Source organism: Cucumis melo, chromosome 10, assembly GCF_025177605.1.
Source record: "Cucumis melo cultivar AY chromosome 10, USDA_Cmelo_AY_1.0, whole genome shotgun sequence".
Lineage (NCBI taxonomy): Eukaryota > Viridiplantae > Streptophyta > Magnoliopsida > Cucurbitales > Cucurbitaceae > Cucumis > Cucumis melo.
The window spans coordinates 2,081,063-2,099,374 of NC_066866.1; the positions used below are offsets into that span (position 1 = coordinate 2,081,063).

The 18,312-nt window shown below is 32.0% G+C and overlaps 2 protein-coding genes across 2 annotated transcripts; one reads left to right on the plus strand and one right to left on the minus strand.

Annotated features, from left to right (window-relative positions):
* Positions 1-7,048: 7,048 nt before the first annotated feature.
* Positions 7,049-14,781, plus strand: LOC103489230 (putative phospholipid-transporting ATPase 9). The gene is made up of 12 exons (XM_008448304.3): positions 7,049-7,239; positions 7,353-8,423; positions 8,926-10,274; positions 10,634-10,744; positions 10,822-11,098; positions 11,187-11,275; positions 11,370-11,478; positions 12,119-12,328; positions 12,408-12,533; positions 12,629-12,727; positions 12,817-13,008; positions 13,709-14,781. Exons 2-12 carry the CDS (start codon positions 8,031-8,033, stop codon positions 14,342-14,344), a joined length of 3,591 nt encoding a protein of 1,196 aa, XP_008446526.2. The 5' UTR covers positions 7,049-7,239; positions 7,353-8,030; the 3' UTR covers positions 14,345-14,781.
* Positions 14,782-16,233: 1,452 nt separating this feature from the next.
* On the minus strand, positions 16,234-17,249 carry LOC103489229 (probable calcium-binding protein CML16). Its single transcript, XM_008448302.3, has one exon. It carries the CDS (start codon positions 16,994-16,996, stop codon positions 16,511-16,513), a length of 486 nt encoding a protein of 161 aa, XP_008446524.1. The 5' UTR covers positions 16,997-17,249; the 3' UTR covers positions 16,234-16,510.
* Positions 17,250-18,312: the final 1,063 nt, after the last annotated feature.

Here is an 18,312-nt window from a genome sequence, read left to right on the forward strand (position 1 = left end):
CATTATATTTATTTACCCTTTCAATTTTTTTATTCTAATTACATAACCTAAATTAAATGTTTTTTTATTTATTTTAATTTTAGTTTATTTATGAGAAATATATTTAAAAATTATCACCTTTCGTTGTTACACATTATTGTACATAATCGATCAATTAGTTAGTTAGATATATTAACAATTATGATATTCCAAAATTAAAAAATCTAATTTTGTAGGCTAATTATAAAAAGAAAGAATACATATTAAATGTATTTTTGACTATACCGAGAATAACTATCAATTTCAAGAAATAATAATGATAATAAATACACATATACCTAATCCTCTAAATTATTTCCTTTGGATAGTAAACAAACTATGATTTTCAAAAGAAAAAAAAAAAGAAAAGGTAAAATCAAAATGCTGAAAAATGAAGGAACAAGAAAATAGAAAAATAAGAAAACGATTAATTATTGAGCCGACATTTTTCGAGTTTGGATTTTTATTTTTTTGGTAACTAACACAAAAAGTTCATTTATTACAATCATACCCCTATCACATCCGAGAAATTTGCACCACCAAATCCGTTTTAAATTATTGTTTCTTTTCCATCTTATTAATGTCGAACCCGACCCATCATCCCCGGTATTGGTTGAAAGTCATCAATAACAGTACACCAACTTTAACACGTGGCCCAATCACCCACTTCCACGTCACCACATCGGTCGCCCGCGTTTGAATTCGTCATTCGTTTAATTTTTGTTTCTTACTCCCTATGGACACATGACCTATCGAATGTAAATATATATATGGTTTTAAATCATTCTATATAATATAGTTTAGTTTGACTCTTTTTTTCCTTTTTTGTCTTTTAACTTTCATAATTATCTTAGTTTAGTTTGATGTTAACCCTTTAGTTTAAACTTTGAAGGGTGTCCGATGTTTTCTACTATTTTAATTTAGTTTTTTCAACTTTTTCACATTTCATTATTATATCTATTTCGTTTTTTTAAAGAAATTCATTGAGTTTTTTAATGAAGAGAATTATATTAATGTTTATAAGTTGAAAGATACGAAATTATTATAAAGTTAAAATAAAATAAATGTAAGGAAATTAAAATTGTGAGGGTAATATATATGAGATAAAAACCTCTCCAAATGTATTATTGATATTGGGAAAATACATAGAAATATAAGGAAGAACAAATTAATTAAAGTTTATTGTTGAGAAGAAATGTTGCCCCCACCACACTATTTAATTTCTTGCTTCTTTTCATTAGGACCATTTAGTTGAAGTGAAGAAAAATAGGAACTCCAATGATCTAGGGACCATTTGGTTGAATTAAATCAATTTTGATGTCCTACTTTTTCTTTAGAGAAAAAAAAAAGCTTGTCGATTAGATAATTGATGTGTATTATTTAAGAAATAATGTATATATACACACACATACATATGAAATATAACACTATCGTATTCATCGATTGATTAAGATAGGAGACTTAACCAAAACAGTTTAGTTTGATAACACTACGTGAAGTTTTGGTGAACATAATTGCTTGCTTGTAAAAGTAACACAACTACTACAAGTTGATTGTTAGGTTTAATTACATTTTAATTACTTATTTGTTTACTAATGGTAACTTTTGAGTGTATCCATTTTTAACCCGATTCCTACTAAAACAAAATCAATAATATTAAATAAAATTACAAATACAACCATAAAATTCAAAATATTAGTATATATAATAATACTTTTAAACAATTATAAATATTGCAAAATTTGACCAAGTTTATCGATAATATAACTTTATTGACGATAGACCATATTGAAAAAATTGATCTATTGGTAATAGACTTTTTTGAAAACTCTACTATATTTGTAATCTTTTTTAATTTCACTATATATTTAATTATTATTGGTACTATAATTATCCTAATAAAATTAAAAATAAGTTGAAATAATTAGAATAAATCATTGGGGTTGGGAAAGGATAGTTATTTGAAATCGAATCAATAACCCTGTGATGTTTTTTTACTTCAAACCATGAGAATTGCTTATAATATAATACAAATCAATAATAAGAATTAATTGATGTATTCGACTGATTTTTTTATATCAATAAATAATTGCTAATTAAGATCTAACTTTAAATATATCATTTCCTACCAAAGAAAAGAAAACTAATATTATCCCAACTAAGTGCTTGATCCATTAAATAATATTTAATTATTAATTAACTTGATAAATAAATTATGGGTTGGCTATGAGACGAATAACATTAGCATAAGTTCTTGATAAAAGAGAGACATATTTTAACATTTCAATATAGAATAAATTGTCAAGACTTTTGGTAGGTCAACAATTTGTCCGTTTAGCAATTTTATTATTTCCAAACAATCAAATCCAACCATAATATAGCCTAAACTAAATTAACAAACATCGAAAATAAATATAGATTAGTTTTGTTGCAAAACGACCTAATAAAAATAAATTTTATATGTGTTCCATTGCATTGAACAAAAAGAAACAAAACCTCCAGTAAATGGGGGTGGAGTGGTCTTGGTAGTGCTTAAGAAGTGGAAGTTCAACAAACAAAGCTCTAAAAGGAGGAGTTATAAAGAAAAATGAACAAAACTAATAGAGTACTAAATTAAAGAAAGATCTAAATAATCCAAAGAAATTTAAGTGGCTAGTGCTCACTTTGGGTGCTTGAATGGATGGTTTGGTATCTTTTATTTCATTCTATTCTCATTCTTATTCCTAATTTGCTTCCTTTTTCTCCCTTTTCATTTCTTTTCCTCTTTGGAGAAACAAACATATGGTGCCTTGGGATATAATCTTTTTTTGCATGTCAATCAACTTTATTTAACCTGTGTTTCTTTAAATAAAATATCGAGTACGAGTACGGAATCTTGTCTTTTTTTTTTTTTTTTTTTAATTTCTAAATCTTTTTAATGTTACCAAATTTACTTTTGAAAATTTAAATTTTGTTTCTATTTGGTTCATAAGTTTAAAGGTTTACGGTTCTATCGATTTTCACTAAATATATATTTATTTTCAATAGTATTAATACTTCTTACTTAATTTCAAATAAATAAAATAATTATAATTAATTAAGTTTACGTACTTTTTATCCGTACATAAAAACTAAGGTCGATCAACAAAAACGTATTTCTCACCCCTCCAAACAATGGAAATACTAATAACAAAGCTTTCCCTCGATGAAAGAGTATCTAACGAGGACAAAAGTAGGCATTTTCAATATAGGGATAAAGTAAACTGAACTACGCAATATTAAGCTACTCCATTGAGTAAAGGTTTGAAAACTAGAAAAGTATTTTAAAAATAATAAAAAAAAAAACTTCAATAAATTAATTATCAAACAAGACCTTATATTAATTTTAGGTTTGTTTTATCGAGAGAAGCAATTACCCAACTCTTCGATCCCTCTATACTTTACTTTCTCTTGCTTTGCATTTTATACATTAGTATAACAGATACAGCTTCAAATATAACGAAAAATAAATTAAGAAAAGAATGGAAGAAAGTTAATATAGAAGGTGTACTTTGGTGGTAGCTTAAATAGTGGAAGACAGAATTATAATAAACAGTCACCTGAATAATGATACTCCCAAACGTGGTAGAAAAGTACTTCTCAATGAACACCAATTTTCCCCCACAATGCCCCTATCTCATTACATTATTTCTATTCTATTCGTGGAAAAATACAAATTCAAATGTCCCTCACATTCTTAGCTTCATTCCACCTTTTTCCCTCCCACCTGTTTTTTTTTTAGGTTTTGCTCTTTTTTTAATCACCTTTTTAGATATTTTCTTCTTTAAATTATTATAATTAATTAATAATAATAATAATAATAATTAATATATATATATATATATATATATATATATATATTTGACCCTTCTATTTTTTATTAGGTTTTTGTTTTTCTTCCACTTGCTCTTTCTTGAGATGACACCCTCATCATTTTGTTTTTGTTCTTTCTATTCCTTTTTTCGTCCATGACAATCTTGTGCGACAACTTCTATTATTGTTACGCTCATTAACAATATAATTCTTTAATTTATATATAAAATTCTTGGATGTTAGGTCTCCATTTTGTATACATTTTGCCTTTTTCTTTTTTACTTCCTTTTTTTAAAATTAATTAATGTTATAAGACAATTACTAATTCTAATATTTATCTTTTATATGTTTTTCTTTAATTTTATTTTTAAAATAAATGGTAACGTAACAAGTTTTATATGCTTTTAGGAATTAGAGTTGATTGAAAATATAAGGCACTTTTAAAAATGAAATAAGACTTTAGGAAAAACACCCACGTTTTACAAATTATTTAGAAGAAATGGTAGAAACTTTGTTGATATGGGAATACTGCGACGGTCGAAGAGACGCACTTGATAAATTCTAATGATATTTTTAGGAAAATTATAAAAAAAATGATAAATTTGACAATATTCATATGATATAGCAAAATTTTAGATTATATAAATGATAGATACTTATATGCTTCTATCAGCTATATTGATAGTCTATTAACTTCTATCATTGATGAAATCTAAAATTTTGTTATGTTGTAGTATTTTGGTTTATTTTATTATATTTAAAAATGTCTTTTGTTTTTTAATAATGTTAGTTAAATTTGGGTTAAAATGGGTTAGAAGATTGATTTTTTATATATTTAATAATTTTTATTTTTTAATTCAAATTTTGTGGGTTTTTTTTCAAACATAAAAAAAAATTGATAAACTATTTACCATTGATTTTTGCGTAAATATTTTGTCAAATGTTTTATAATTGACAAATTTTCAAAGCTTTTACCCTTTTATGTAAATAATTTTTAAAGTACCTATTTTTCTTATTATTTTTTAAATTATCTTATATTTTCAATTAACCCTTTATTAATGGTATATTAAATTATTTAAGATGTGAATTAAAGAAACGGTTTAAACCATCACGGTCGAATTTGTATATTTCTAAATTTGGTTGGTTTTGGTAGGCATTTTCAGCATTATTTTTCAAGCAAATATATATATATATATATATATATATATATTAATCTATAATTTTCTCCAACCAAATTTTGAGAATGTTGAAAATTTTTGCCTTAGAAAAAGAGTGTAAGTTTGATGGGGGAAAAAGGTATAGTTGTCCAATGTAATAGAATTTTCTCTTTTGTGAAAGTTGCCTTTTTACTTATCCAACAATTCATTTGTCAATAAATGATAATATATATTTTTTTAGTCAACAATATATATACGGTTTAATTAGTAGATAAATACACAAATTACTGTTCTAAATATTGAACGTAAAAAATAAATAACTAAAGAAAATTAACGCACAGGATCAAATACTATAAATTCAACATCTAATTAAAAGAATTTAATAAGTCTATCAAGGAAATTTTGTTGTAATTTGAAATCTGTTTTTGATTATAAGATCCAACGTCTAATTAAAAGAAAAAAGAAAGAAAGAAAAAAAAAAGTTTTGTGTAAACGTAGATGTTTAGTTTTGTACTTTTCAAAAAAAAAAAAATTTTTTTGAGTTAAAATAAACAAATTTATACATGAAATATTTGAAAACTACTTTACATTTTGGAAAAAAGTTAAGCTTGTTTACAAAACCCTGGTTTGTTTTTTTTTTTTTTTACTAAATTAGAAAATAATAATGATAAAAACATTTTTTTTCCAATTTTATTTTAAAATGAAATATAAAAAAGAAGGACCTAAATTTAATAAAATGTAATTGGTGGGAGGGTTAATTATATATGGTGTTGAGATGAATTTGGGAATAGGCCCACCTAAGTTTACAATAATTGAAAACAAAGTGAGAAATAATGGAAGAAATTAAAGAAATGAGTTTACTTGGAAGTTGGGGAAAGATTTTATACAAAACCATAACCCGCAACTTGTCCATTGCTTCTGCTCATTCACATACTCACATTCCCTCCCCTTTTTTCAAATTACCTCACTCTTTGAATATTCCCACGTGAATACATGCAATCCTCTCATCTTTTGGTTCCTCCTCCATCGGAATTTATTGAATTATATACAATTTTTAATATCCTTCTTTTTTTTTTTTATAAAAAAATTCAATGAAAAATATATTGAGTAAGATTCAAATATCGTCCAAGGATGATATATAATACTTTTAATTTATATATATATATATATATATATATATATATATATATATATATATATATAATAGAAGTTTTGAGTTTTGACAATTCAACGAAGTTATGCAGTTTGTTTTATAGGTAGTGGTTTCAATTTTTTCATCACACTCGCACCAAACTCAAACCAGTGTAGGTCAATGACTTAGGCCATTGGGACAATGAAGGAGACTTGCTATCTTTTATGTCTCTCTCTTGGTCTCGTCGATCATACAAATTTTTTTTAAAAAAATAATTATTGCATATATTTTTTTTTTGTAGTCATTAAGTTTTATTTGGTTTTTATGTAAAAATAAATCTTAATGGTAAATAAACTAAGAACATAATAATAATAATAATAATGAAATATTTTTGGTAATTTTGTAATTTTAAAATTTAGAAGAAAAAAAGAAGGTGACATTTTCAAATATTTGGACAAGAGAGGAATTGAGAATATTTATTTTCCTACTTTTATTAATTGAGAAAAAAAAGTCAAACATACCCACCCATCAAACTTAAAATTCATAAGATTAATGGGGGAACTAAGTGATGAACATGGGGGAGTATGATATTTGATAAGAGTAGTAGCTGTAAAAATAAATATTTTTGCAATTAATCACATCAATTAAGAAAAGACAATGAGGGGTGAGATTGGTTTGACTTTGACCACAATCGACACGTTTCGCATCTTCCCTGTCTCCTTGCCGTATTCTTAGTTTATTAATCCATCACTAAAAATTCTTTAATTACACCTTAGTTTTTTTTTCTCTTTTAAAAAATCTTCTTTTTAATTCATTTCAGATTCTCCAAGGTCCCTTTTTTTTTTGTGGTATTTGCTGTAAAAATTTCCCCTTTAATTTGCTTGAAGGAGAGGGAAAACTCCTATAATTAAACTATTAATCAAGTTATTAGTGACAAATCGAATGTATCGCAATGGAAAAATAATAGAAACAAATTACAAATTAATGGGATTTTAGAAGGAAAAAGAAAAGTTTTTGTTTATTGTTTTGTCTGTTTGTTCTTCTATATTATTCCGTGGAGAGGCAAAATGATGCAGAAGAGAAAAACAGTCGCCATTGGTGGTGAGCTTTGGAGTTTCTTTTTTCTGTAAAGCCTTTTAAATATCAAAGACTTCACCAGCGTTTTCATTTCTGCCAAATGGGTAATGACATTCTCTGTCTTTTGTATTATCTAGGAAACTTGCCGAATTCCGAAACAATCATGGCAGAAGAGAAGAAAATTTGGTGGTTGAAATAATTAAAAGCGCCGGCTTCTTGAAAAGTGAGAGAAAAAAAAAAAATGCGAGAGATCGAGTCCAAGTCTTCGTATAAAACTTCAAGGTATCGGGGAAGAGTTAAATATATGGAAATCTTTACTTGTATCTCTCTGTTTTGCTCCTCCAACTATTTGGTGGCTTTCCGCCGAAACGCTTTGCTGGTATCTGGCATTTCTTGAAGAATTTGAAGGTTTCTGTTTTCTGGGTTTTTACGACGAGGACGGAGATTACAACATAAACCCATCTTTATGTGTTTTTTCATGCGTTTTTTCTGATCCTTTCTTATCACGTTCTCTTTCTCTCAGCTGGGGTTGGGTTCTACTTTGCAAAGGAACTTTCAAAGATTCACATCATTTATTAGTGTTGATTCGATTTGGGTACTGTACTTTTGAGCTTTCGAATTGATAATGTTTAAAGTTGTTGTTAACATGGGTCTGTTTTAGTTTTGGTATTGGGTTTCTTTACTTTTTCCCCTTTTGGATTGGAGGAGTAGATGTTGTGGGGAATCCCGAGATTTCTTCATTTGGATGTTGTTTAAATTTCTTTTAGTTGTACCGTGTAAATTGTGGGAACTTCAATCGGTGGGATACGAAAAAAATGAGCGGTGGCAGAAGGAGAAAGCTGCATTTTAGCAAGATCTACTCGTTTGCTTGTGGGAAAGCTTCTTTAAAGGATGATCATTCACAACTTGGGGGTCCGGGGTTTTCTCGAGTTGTTTTCTGCAACGAACCAGAGTGTTTTGAGGCAGAAATTCGTAACTATATAGACAATCGTATTAGTACTACTAAGTATACTCTAGCTACTTTCCTGCCCAAGTCATTGTTTGAGCAATTCAGGAGGGTGGCCAATTTCTATTTTTTGGTCAGTGGGATTCTCGCTTTTACTCCTCTTGCTCCTTACACGGCTGTCAGTGCGATCATCCCTCTTATTCTCGTCATTTCGGCCACAATGATCAAAGAAGGGATTGAGGATTGGAGGCGGAAAAAACAGGTATGTATCTCTCTTGTTGTTAGTTGTTTGACTCGATGAGTTAAACTTGTCCTTTCATGGCCTTTTAACTCCTCTTCCCTATGTTAATCCTAATATATTGAACTAATTACCACGTTGAAGTTTCTGCAATTCATTTTGAAATGTTGGAAAGATCATTTTTCTTTGCCAGATTCCCCTTTATGGCAGACGTAGTTTTCATTATGGATGAAAGGGTGACATCTTTCTTTGGGTGGCTATAGCGAACTTTGTAGGGGATAATATTAACTAATTTAATGATATTATTGGCAGTTAATAGGGGTTTGGGTTAATCAAGTAAGCATCCATAAATGCCAGGTTTTTGTTGGGATTCATGTGCTGTGTAGTGTTATCAATTTGTTCTAAAAGATTATAAGGATTTGAAAGATCGATGATTTCAGACATTATGAAATTAATATAAATCCTCTTATTAATTTTTGTTACTCATCTCACATTGGTCTCTAATTTTGCTATTGACCGCTTTCAGGATATTGAGGTTAACAATAGAAAGGTTAAAGTGCATCAAGGTGATGGAGTTTTTGATTACATAGAGTGGAAGAATCTGAGGGTGGGTGATATTGTTAGAGTGGAGAAGGATGAATTCTTTCCAGCCGATATCATCTTGCTTTCATCTAGTTATGAGGATGCAATCTGCTATGTTGAGACAATGAACCTTGATGGTGAGACAAATTTGAAACTAAAACAAGCATTGGAAGTGACTTCACACATGAACGAGGATTCTATGTTCAACAGCTTCAAGGCTATCATAAAATGTGAGGACCCAAATGCAAATTTGTACAGTTTTGTTGGTAGTATGGAGTTGGAAGATCAACCATATCCTCTGTCACCTCAACAACTACTCCTTCGAGACTCTAAACTTCGGAATACAGATTATATATATGGGGTGGCTGTCTTCACTGGTCGTGACACAAAAGTTATTCAAAATTCTACGGATCCACCTTCAAAGAGAAGCAAGGTTGAGAGGAAAATGGATAAAATTATATATATTTTGTTCTGTCTTCTATTTTTTCTTGCTCTTGTAGGATCTATATTTTTTGGCCTTGTGACTGACGATGATTTGGAAAATGGGAGAATGAAAAGATGGTATCTCAGGCCTGATGATGCGAGAATTTTCTTTGATCCAAAAAGGGCTCCAATAGCTGCAATTTTCCATTTTCTTACGGCACTGATGTTATATAACTACTTCATTCCAATCTCACTGTATGTATCAATAGAAATTGTCAAAGTTCTTCAGAGCATATTTATCAATCAAGATATTAATATGTATTATGAAGAAGCTGACAAACCTGCTCGTGCTCGCACCTCAAATTTGAATGAAGAACTTGGTCAAGTCGATACAATACTCTCTGACAAGACTGGAACACTGACCTGTAATTCAATGGAGTTTATTAAGTGTTCTATTGCAGGGAGGGCCTATGGACAGGGTTTCACAGAGGTAGAAAGGGCTATAGGTAGACAAAAGGATTCACCTCTGCATGAGGCTACAAACGGGGTGAATCACCATGAGGATGGCAATGATAAAGCTTCACATATCAAGGGCTTTAATTTTAAGGATGTTAGGATCATGAATGGGAATTGGGTTAACGAGCCTCATGCAGATGTCATTCAAATGTTTTTCCGTCTTCTTGCAACCTGTCATACAGCAATACCTGAAATCAATGAGGATAATGGAGAGGTTTCTTATGAGGCTGAATCTCCAGATGAAGCAGCATTTGTGATTGCAGCTAGAGAACTTGGCTTTGAGTTCTACAAAAGAACACAGACAAGTATATCACTCCATGAATTTGATCCTTCATTAGGCAAGAAAGTTGATAGGTGACTGTTTACTATATCTGCTATCAGTTGATTGTTAGCTTACGCATGAGCTTCATATATTCAAAACACATGAAATAAATTTAAGGCATTGAATCTAGCTTTTTCTGTAAGTTAAAGACATTAAGTTGTGATAGATGGTGCACCGTTCCTGATTTTTCTTTCAACCAGTCCCACTCTCCTGCTCATAGTGGCATTTGTAGATTGTATCCTTAGTTGATACTGTGTGGCATGCTCTGCTTGGTGTACCTAATATGTCTCTCTTACTGTCTCTCTCTCTCCATGCTCACATGTAGATGGTAGATGTATCATTTTGTTGATTGTCAACTGCCACCATTATCATCAGTGTTCTTTTTTTGCAGGACATATAAACTGCTGCATGTTTTGGAGTTTAATAGTGCAAGAAAGCGGATGTCTGTTATAATAAGAGATGAAGAGGATAAAATATTATTATTCTGTAAAGGTGCAGACAGGTCTGTGGTTTAAATGAAGGGTTGTGGTTTATCAAATTCTTATCTCTAGAATCACCATATTTCCATTCCTCTTGCAGTATCATGTTTGAAAGGCTTGGAAAGAATGGAAGGGAGTTTGAAGAGGAGACCAAGGAACATGTCAATGAGTATGCTGATGCGGGATTGAGGACTTTGATACTTGCCTATCGTGAGCTTGAAGAGGAAGAATTCAGAGAATTTGACAACGAGTTCATGAAGGCCAAAAGTTCTGTTAGTGCAGATCGAGAATCATTGATTGAGAAAGTAACTGACAAAATCGAGAGGAATCTAATTCTTCTTGGCGCCACTGCTGTTGAGGACAAGCTTCAAAATGGGGTGGGTTGAAATGTGTCAACGGTTGATAATGGTGAATCAGTGTAACAAAAGGAATTCAAATTGATGTTTATTCCTATTTTGCTGCTAGGTTCCTGAGTGCATAGACAAGCTTGCTCAGGCGGGAATTAAGATTTGGGTTTTGACCGGGGACAAAATGGAGACTGCCATTAATATTGGGTATGGATACTTGTTTTCCTGATTTGAAATGTCCATTTGAGGCCCAGTTGTATCATATCTGGACTAAAACTAACTCTAGAGCATAAAATTACAGTTTTGCCTGTAGCTTACTGCGACAAGATATGAAGCAAATTGTTATTACTCTGGAGACACCAGAAATTCAGGCTATAGAAAAGACTGGGGATAAGGCTTCTATCACCAAGGTGAATCTATATTCATTCCTCATTAACTAAACCGCAGAGTCCACATAACCATTCTTGTTTATGTTTACGCATTGGCGTAGGCAATCTGATATGTGTTGCTTTTGTATATACTTTATTTTAAAATTTCCCTGATGCTTCAGATTTTCAATATAGATATATGTATCCTATACATGTTTGTCTTACATCCCACTTGTCGAGTAGGCTTTGCCCATGAATTGAATATTTACATCAATGATAGGATTTTATAGAAACACGAAGGATGTATGAACAAAATGGCTAAATCAACGAGAGCTTATGTTATTTCTTGTTTTTCTCTCTTTTTGGTTGATTTCGTTCTTGCTTTTTTGCAACAAAAAATTCTCTATTTGAGATTCGGAGAGTTTCCTAAACTCAATCTTTCTCTACGTTGTGGTGGAGATGAATCAAACATTATAAAATATTTGACTATTTAACGCATGAAGATAAGGTTTTCTATGGATATTTTACTGAGCATGGTTGGACCTTTTTATCACTGAAAATTAAATTTTTTGAAAGAGAAGGTTTTTTTTCCCTGTATGTTAAATTGTTGTTGTCACTTTTCTTTAATGATCATCTGACTCCCATCCTTCCTTGTGGTGGAATCTTTCTGACAATCTTCTAGGCATCAATGCAATGCGTCCTTGATCAAATTACTCGAGGGAGAGCTCAGATGACTTCACCAAGTGGGTTATCTGAAGCATTTGCATTAATTATTGATGGAAAATCACTTTCTTATGCTTTAGAGGACAGTATGAAGGCATTGTTTCTTGAGGTAGCGACACATTGTGCTTCTGTTATTTGCTGCCGTTCATCTCCAAAACAGAAGGCACTGGTTGGTTTTTCGTACTTTTAGTCTTTATTTTTGCTTTAAAGTCTCATCTAAAAATATTGACCTTGATTCATGGTGGCAGGTGACAAGGTTGGTTAAATCTGGAACACGGAAAACAACCTTAGCCATTGGCGATGGTGCCAATGATGTAGGGATGCTTCAAGAAGCTGACATTGGAGTTGGCATTAGTGGTGCGGAAGGAATGCAGGTGCTGAAGAGTGTAGATGATACTTATGTTCTGATAGTTCAAGAACAATATTATTTTTTCAACATCTCACCGAGTTTTTTTATATTTCATCCCAGGCCGTTATGTCAAGTGATGTTGCAATAGCACAGTTTAAATATTTAGAGCACTTGCTTCTTGTGCATGGACATTGGTGCTACAGAAGGATATCATCAATGGTAATCCATTTACATATCTGAACTCAGCAAATATCATTTTTCATAATTCTCATTCTTATTTATTGATGAATTTACCTCTCTATTTGCAGATTTGCTACTTTTTCTATAAGAATATTACTTTTGGTTTTACCATATTCCTATACGAAGCATTCACATCATTCTCTGGGCAACCTGTATATAATGATTGGTTTTTATCACTTTACAATGTCTTCTTCTCGTCGCTTCCGGTGGTAGCTTTGGGAGTTTTTGATCAGGATGTATCTGCAAGACTCTGCCTCCAGGTATGCTTAGTTAATATGCTTATATTCCTGTTTTTTGAAAGGTTTGCAGGTACCACAGGGTGAAATACAAGCTTCTTTTTTTGGAATGTAAATGAGTGGCCTATATTTTGACCTTTTACCCTTGATTCGTGAATTGCATATATCGTTCTGATTGCTGCTTGAGTTCTATTGAAGTAATGGAGGACTCTTTGATTGAATCCGGCCAGGAAACCATTCTAGTAATGGCTGTTTTTGCCATTTTCTCATGAACGCTAGCCTACAATTAACTCATGAGATCAAAACCCAGTAAAAATTAGAAATTGTGTAAATCCTTTCATTCTTTTCAAACATAAATCCATTTGAGGGCTAGTTACCGTGCACATATATTCAATCTTCTTGTTGTGTAAGAAAATGAAGGCCTCAAGTTTGCCTCACAATTATCGTAAGAGTTGTAGAATTCTTAGAGAGAAAACAGAATAAAAAACGCCAGAAATTTTACGATTTAGGTTTTCAAGTCATATGAGGATATAAGAAGAGGAAAGCCAAGGAATCAAAAGATATAGGAAGAAGTTAAAGAAGAAGAAGATAAGACTAAGAAAAAGAAACACCATAGGAAAACGACTTATCTATATTTTGCATTAAGACCAGTAAGCCCTAATACATGTAACAATGAGTGCAATTGGCCAAATTTTAGGCTTCATTCCTTTGTTTTATGTGGCAGTTTCCTCTCTTATACCAGCAAGGGGTGCAGAATGTTCTTTTCAGCTGGCTCCGAATACTCAGTTGGATGTTTAATGGATTGGGCAGTGCCGTGATCATTTTCATCCTATGCACTAAATCACTTGAGCATCAGGCTTTCAACTCCGATGGAAAAACTGCAGGGCGAGATATTCTGGGTGCAACAATGTACTCTTGTGTTGTTTGGGTTGTAAACTTGCAAATGGCGCTTGCTGTTAGTTACTTCACCTTGATACAACACCTCTTTATCTGGGGTTCGATTTCGATCTGGTACATTTTTCTCCTGATCTATGGGTCCATGACCCCCACCTTTTCGACCAATGCTTATAAGATCTTCATCGAAGTCCTTGCCCCTGGCCCTTCCTACTGGCTTGTGCTTCTATTTGTGGTCATCTCAACACTCATTCCTTACTTCTCCTACACAGCCATACAGACGAGGTTCCTTCCCATGTATCATCAAATGATTTTATGGATTAGGAATGAAGGGCAACTAGACAACCCAGAGTACTGTGGTATTTTACAGAACACTTCCACTTTCCGATCGACGAGCGTGGGTTCCACAGCACGGTTAGCGGCCAAAAGGGGCAAATTGAAGGAGAGAAACAAGAATGCTACTTGATGAACACAGCATCGGTATCTATCTTCACTGGTTGTCTTCAAAAGATGAAGATTTCCTCTACATGTTAACAGATAAGACCACCTACAATACATATTAAATATGATGTTGTTTTCTTGCTCTTGGACAAACCTGATATGAAGCATACATAGCCTGTGGCAAGAGAATACATAAGAAGCATCAGCAAAAAGATAGTTGTTGGAAGAACCTTTGTTTTATACTCTTTCAACTTCTTATGTACATTACAAAAGTGAGGGGAATTCATTGTAGGATTAGGTAACATTAGTTTAGTAACAAAAAAAGAACATTACAGCAGAGCCTTTCTTTCTATTTGTAATATATGACTAGACATTTATACGGTAATCGTTGTAACTTTTTGAGCTTCACACTATAATTGTTGCAAAGAAACTGATATAGAGCTAGTTTGAGTATTTAGACTATTGCCCCTTTGCTTTTCTTTTCTTTTCTTTTTCCTGTACTACACTTTGTAATTCTTATTCAAATGGAAAAACAGCTTTATGAGGGACATCTATCACATCATCAGTCTCTGCCCTCTCTCTTAGGCAAACTTGAAATTTCAACGTTTGATGGAAGTTGAATCTTCGTATGTCCAGACAAAACCACGCACATTAGACAAGACATGAGGGTATTTTAGGAATGAATGTTTTGGTAGTTGAATGGGTCCAATGAAGACAGATAGTTATAAGTGAGTCTAAAAATGATACAAGGAAAGAAAAAAAAGGTAAAAAAGAAAAGATAAGTTGTTGAAGGAATCTTAATCATGGAAGGATTAGTACATTTCAGGACAAAGGAACAAGTAGCTAAGACATAAAAATTATATTTTATAATAAGGTAGCTAATTACCAACCTAATAATGAAATTAATCATTGAGAAATATATAAAATTTAATAAAGGCAAAAATCATAGACAGATTAGATAAAGAAATCTAACAATCAACGAACAAAAAGTTTCAGTTATCATGCAATGAGTTAAGTCATTCGTGATCAATTGATGTGATGAAAATATTGCACGTCCATGAATGAAGCTAAATGAAAAACATCATTCATAATGAACTTAACCACAGTATGATCTTCACCAGTCAATTTAGAAGCCGAACAATCTAACACAATCAGATTCAATAAAAAGAGAGGATTCAACTACAACGATAAACCTCCCTCATTTCTAGCAAAAAAAATGGTGAGATCTTACCATGATGACACTTTGTTAAGCCCTCTCATACCATCTTGAAGGAAGAATCCATCGATAAGCAATGCAAAAGTGATTGTTGTTAAGTTATACAAAACTCTCTGAAAGAAATATTGGATTGATTTCAAAAGCAGTACAACCAAAACTACGTTATATTGAAATTTGTACATATTTCAATACTCCAAAAAGCGCAAAAGCAATACGTCAAGCTTTGAATCATTATCCCTTCTCTAAAAGTGGTTTGTAATAGAATTTCAAAGAACAATAAAGCTTATGTAAGACGGTGAGTAATATAAAATACATATATACTTTATTCACTCAATTACTTTGACTCAATTAATATAAGAATATTTTATTTAATATAGTTTTATTTTAAAAATGTTTCTAATAATAATTTGTTTTTTTTTTTTAAAAAAAAAGAGTTGGTCAAACTAAAGTTTTTTCCACTTTTACAAACTTCAATATTCCAAAATATTGTAGAGTAATCTAAATATTTAGAAAATAAATCTAGAAACAAAAGTTTACTTAGTATATATCAAATCAAAGTGACAGAGACTAAAGTTGTTGCTTTCTTCAACAAATGAAACAAAGAAAACTTGCATAGAATTAACCAAATTAAATTCTAAGAAGAGAGAGAAGCGAGAAGATAATACAAATAATATGGTAATAAGATAATAAGATAGATTAGGGGAAGAAATAATACAAGTTGAATAAGCAAGTTGGAATTTAGAATACAGAGTTGAAACACATCATTGGACCAAACCATAGTTTTGAAGATTTGATTGATTCTCTCTTTCTCTATTTGAATTTGGTGATTTACCCAAAAAAACTTATGGAGAAATTAATCACCGAAGATGAACACCAATTGGAATCAGAATCAGGATCACGATCAGAATGGTTATTATATCTTACTATGTACATCTAAGAGAAGAAAAAGAGGAGGGGAGTAAAGAACTTGATGATCTACGCAAATGTAAGCCCAAGAAAATCCGCGGCGGATTTAGCCATGACGGTGGTGAATTCATTGAAGCTAATAACGCCGTCGCCGTCGGTATCGGCCTGCCGCATCATCTCGGAGAGTTCGCGGTAGGTGAGAGGATGCCCCATTTTCGCCATGGAACCAGCGAGCTCGGCGGCGGTGATGTATCCATTACCATCACGATCGAAAGATCTGAAAACCTCCATCAACTGCTCTTGATTGACGAGAATATCGTCGTTCATATCGGGGAGAATGGCATTGACGAGTTCATCGAATTCGATGGAGCCGTTGCCGTTGGAATCCATGTTGGAGAGGAGAGAATGGAGTTGGTCGCCGGAGGGTTTGATGCCGAGAGAGCGGAGGAGGGCGCCGAGTTCGAGTTGGGTGAGACTGCCGTCGGAATTCATGTCGAAACGCCTGAAAATGTCGTGGAGCTGCTTGAGCTGGTGGTCGGATTGAATGGAAGCCATGGAATTGGGATGGATTTCAGACGAATCGACAAGATCCGAAAGGAGGAGATGGTGGAGGATAGAATGGGGAAGGAAATTGGTCAGTTAGGGATGTGAGGTTTGGAAGGGAAAACTGTTTGAAACTTCAATAATAAACAAACCGCGTTCTTTGGGAATTTCGATCCAAATAGAAATGGATGAACACACAGCTCAAATTATGTACGCTTTTCTTTCTTTTCTTTTATTGACTTTACGAAATTTCTGACCACTTCAGTTTCATATCTATTTTCTTTGTATAAAAATTTCTTATATTATTGCTTCAAAATCCAAATGGGCCTAAAAGTCCAATTTTGTTTGTGGGTTGGGTTGGAATGTTACAAGCCCAACTAAAAGTATTTAAAAGCCCATATTATCAACTTGTACCGTACAGTTCTTCTACGCTGTGTACCGTTCCGCCTCCTAGACGATACCTCAGCCTAACTAAGTATATAGCAACTTTTTTAAAAAACTGTAACTATAGTAAAATCCATAGGTGATAGATTTCTATCGTTGATATGCTTTTATAGTTTATGGGATATATCAACAACAGATTAACACTGTCTGTCAATAATAAACTTCTATCATTGATAGACTTTTTAACATATTTTTGCGATATTTGCAACAATCCTTTTTAGTACCAAAATTGTAGAACAAGATGTTGAATTTTCAACCGTGGAGGAGCTATTAAACTAAGTTCACTTTGTTAATACTTGTTTTTTCAAGTTTAAATATTGGCCCGTAAACGTATTTATTTACTTTGATGTGCAACTCTCAACCAATTCGTCCCTTTCCTAACAGAGTTCCTATAGTCCAAGGAGAACTCAACTAGCGTGGTTTTGACTCAAATACACTATGTTGCCTTGGTTAGTGGAATGAAACTATTTATAGAGTTCATCATCTAACATTTATTTTGTACATGTGCAATATACTCGGTGTTAGTATAGACACATCTCTCAAATTTAAGTTATAGGGTTCTCATCATTGAGCTCAACTCAATTATTTCTCATTTAGTGAAATGAAATGTGCTCGATTGAACGGTCCATCTGTAGCCCTGATTCTATGCCTTACCTTAGACAACCCTATCTTTTTACGAGTTAAACAATTGCAACCATCATCAAATTAGCGATGATTACACATAATTTAAATGATTTTAACATGTAAACAACTTCCAATTGTGTCCATATATTACAACAGAAAATAAAATTTGAACTGCATTTAGGATTTGGGTTGGTTTAAAGGACTTTCATTTTGGTACTACAACAGAAACAATAAGGTGTAGTTCGATTAATTTATAATTT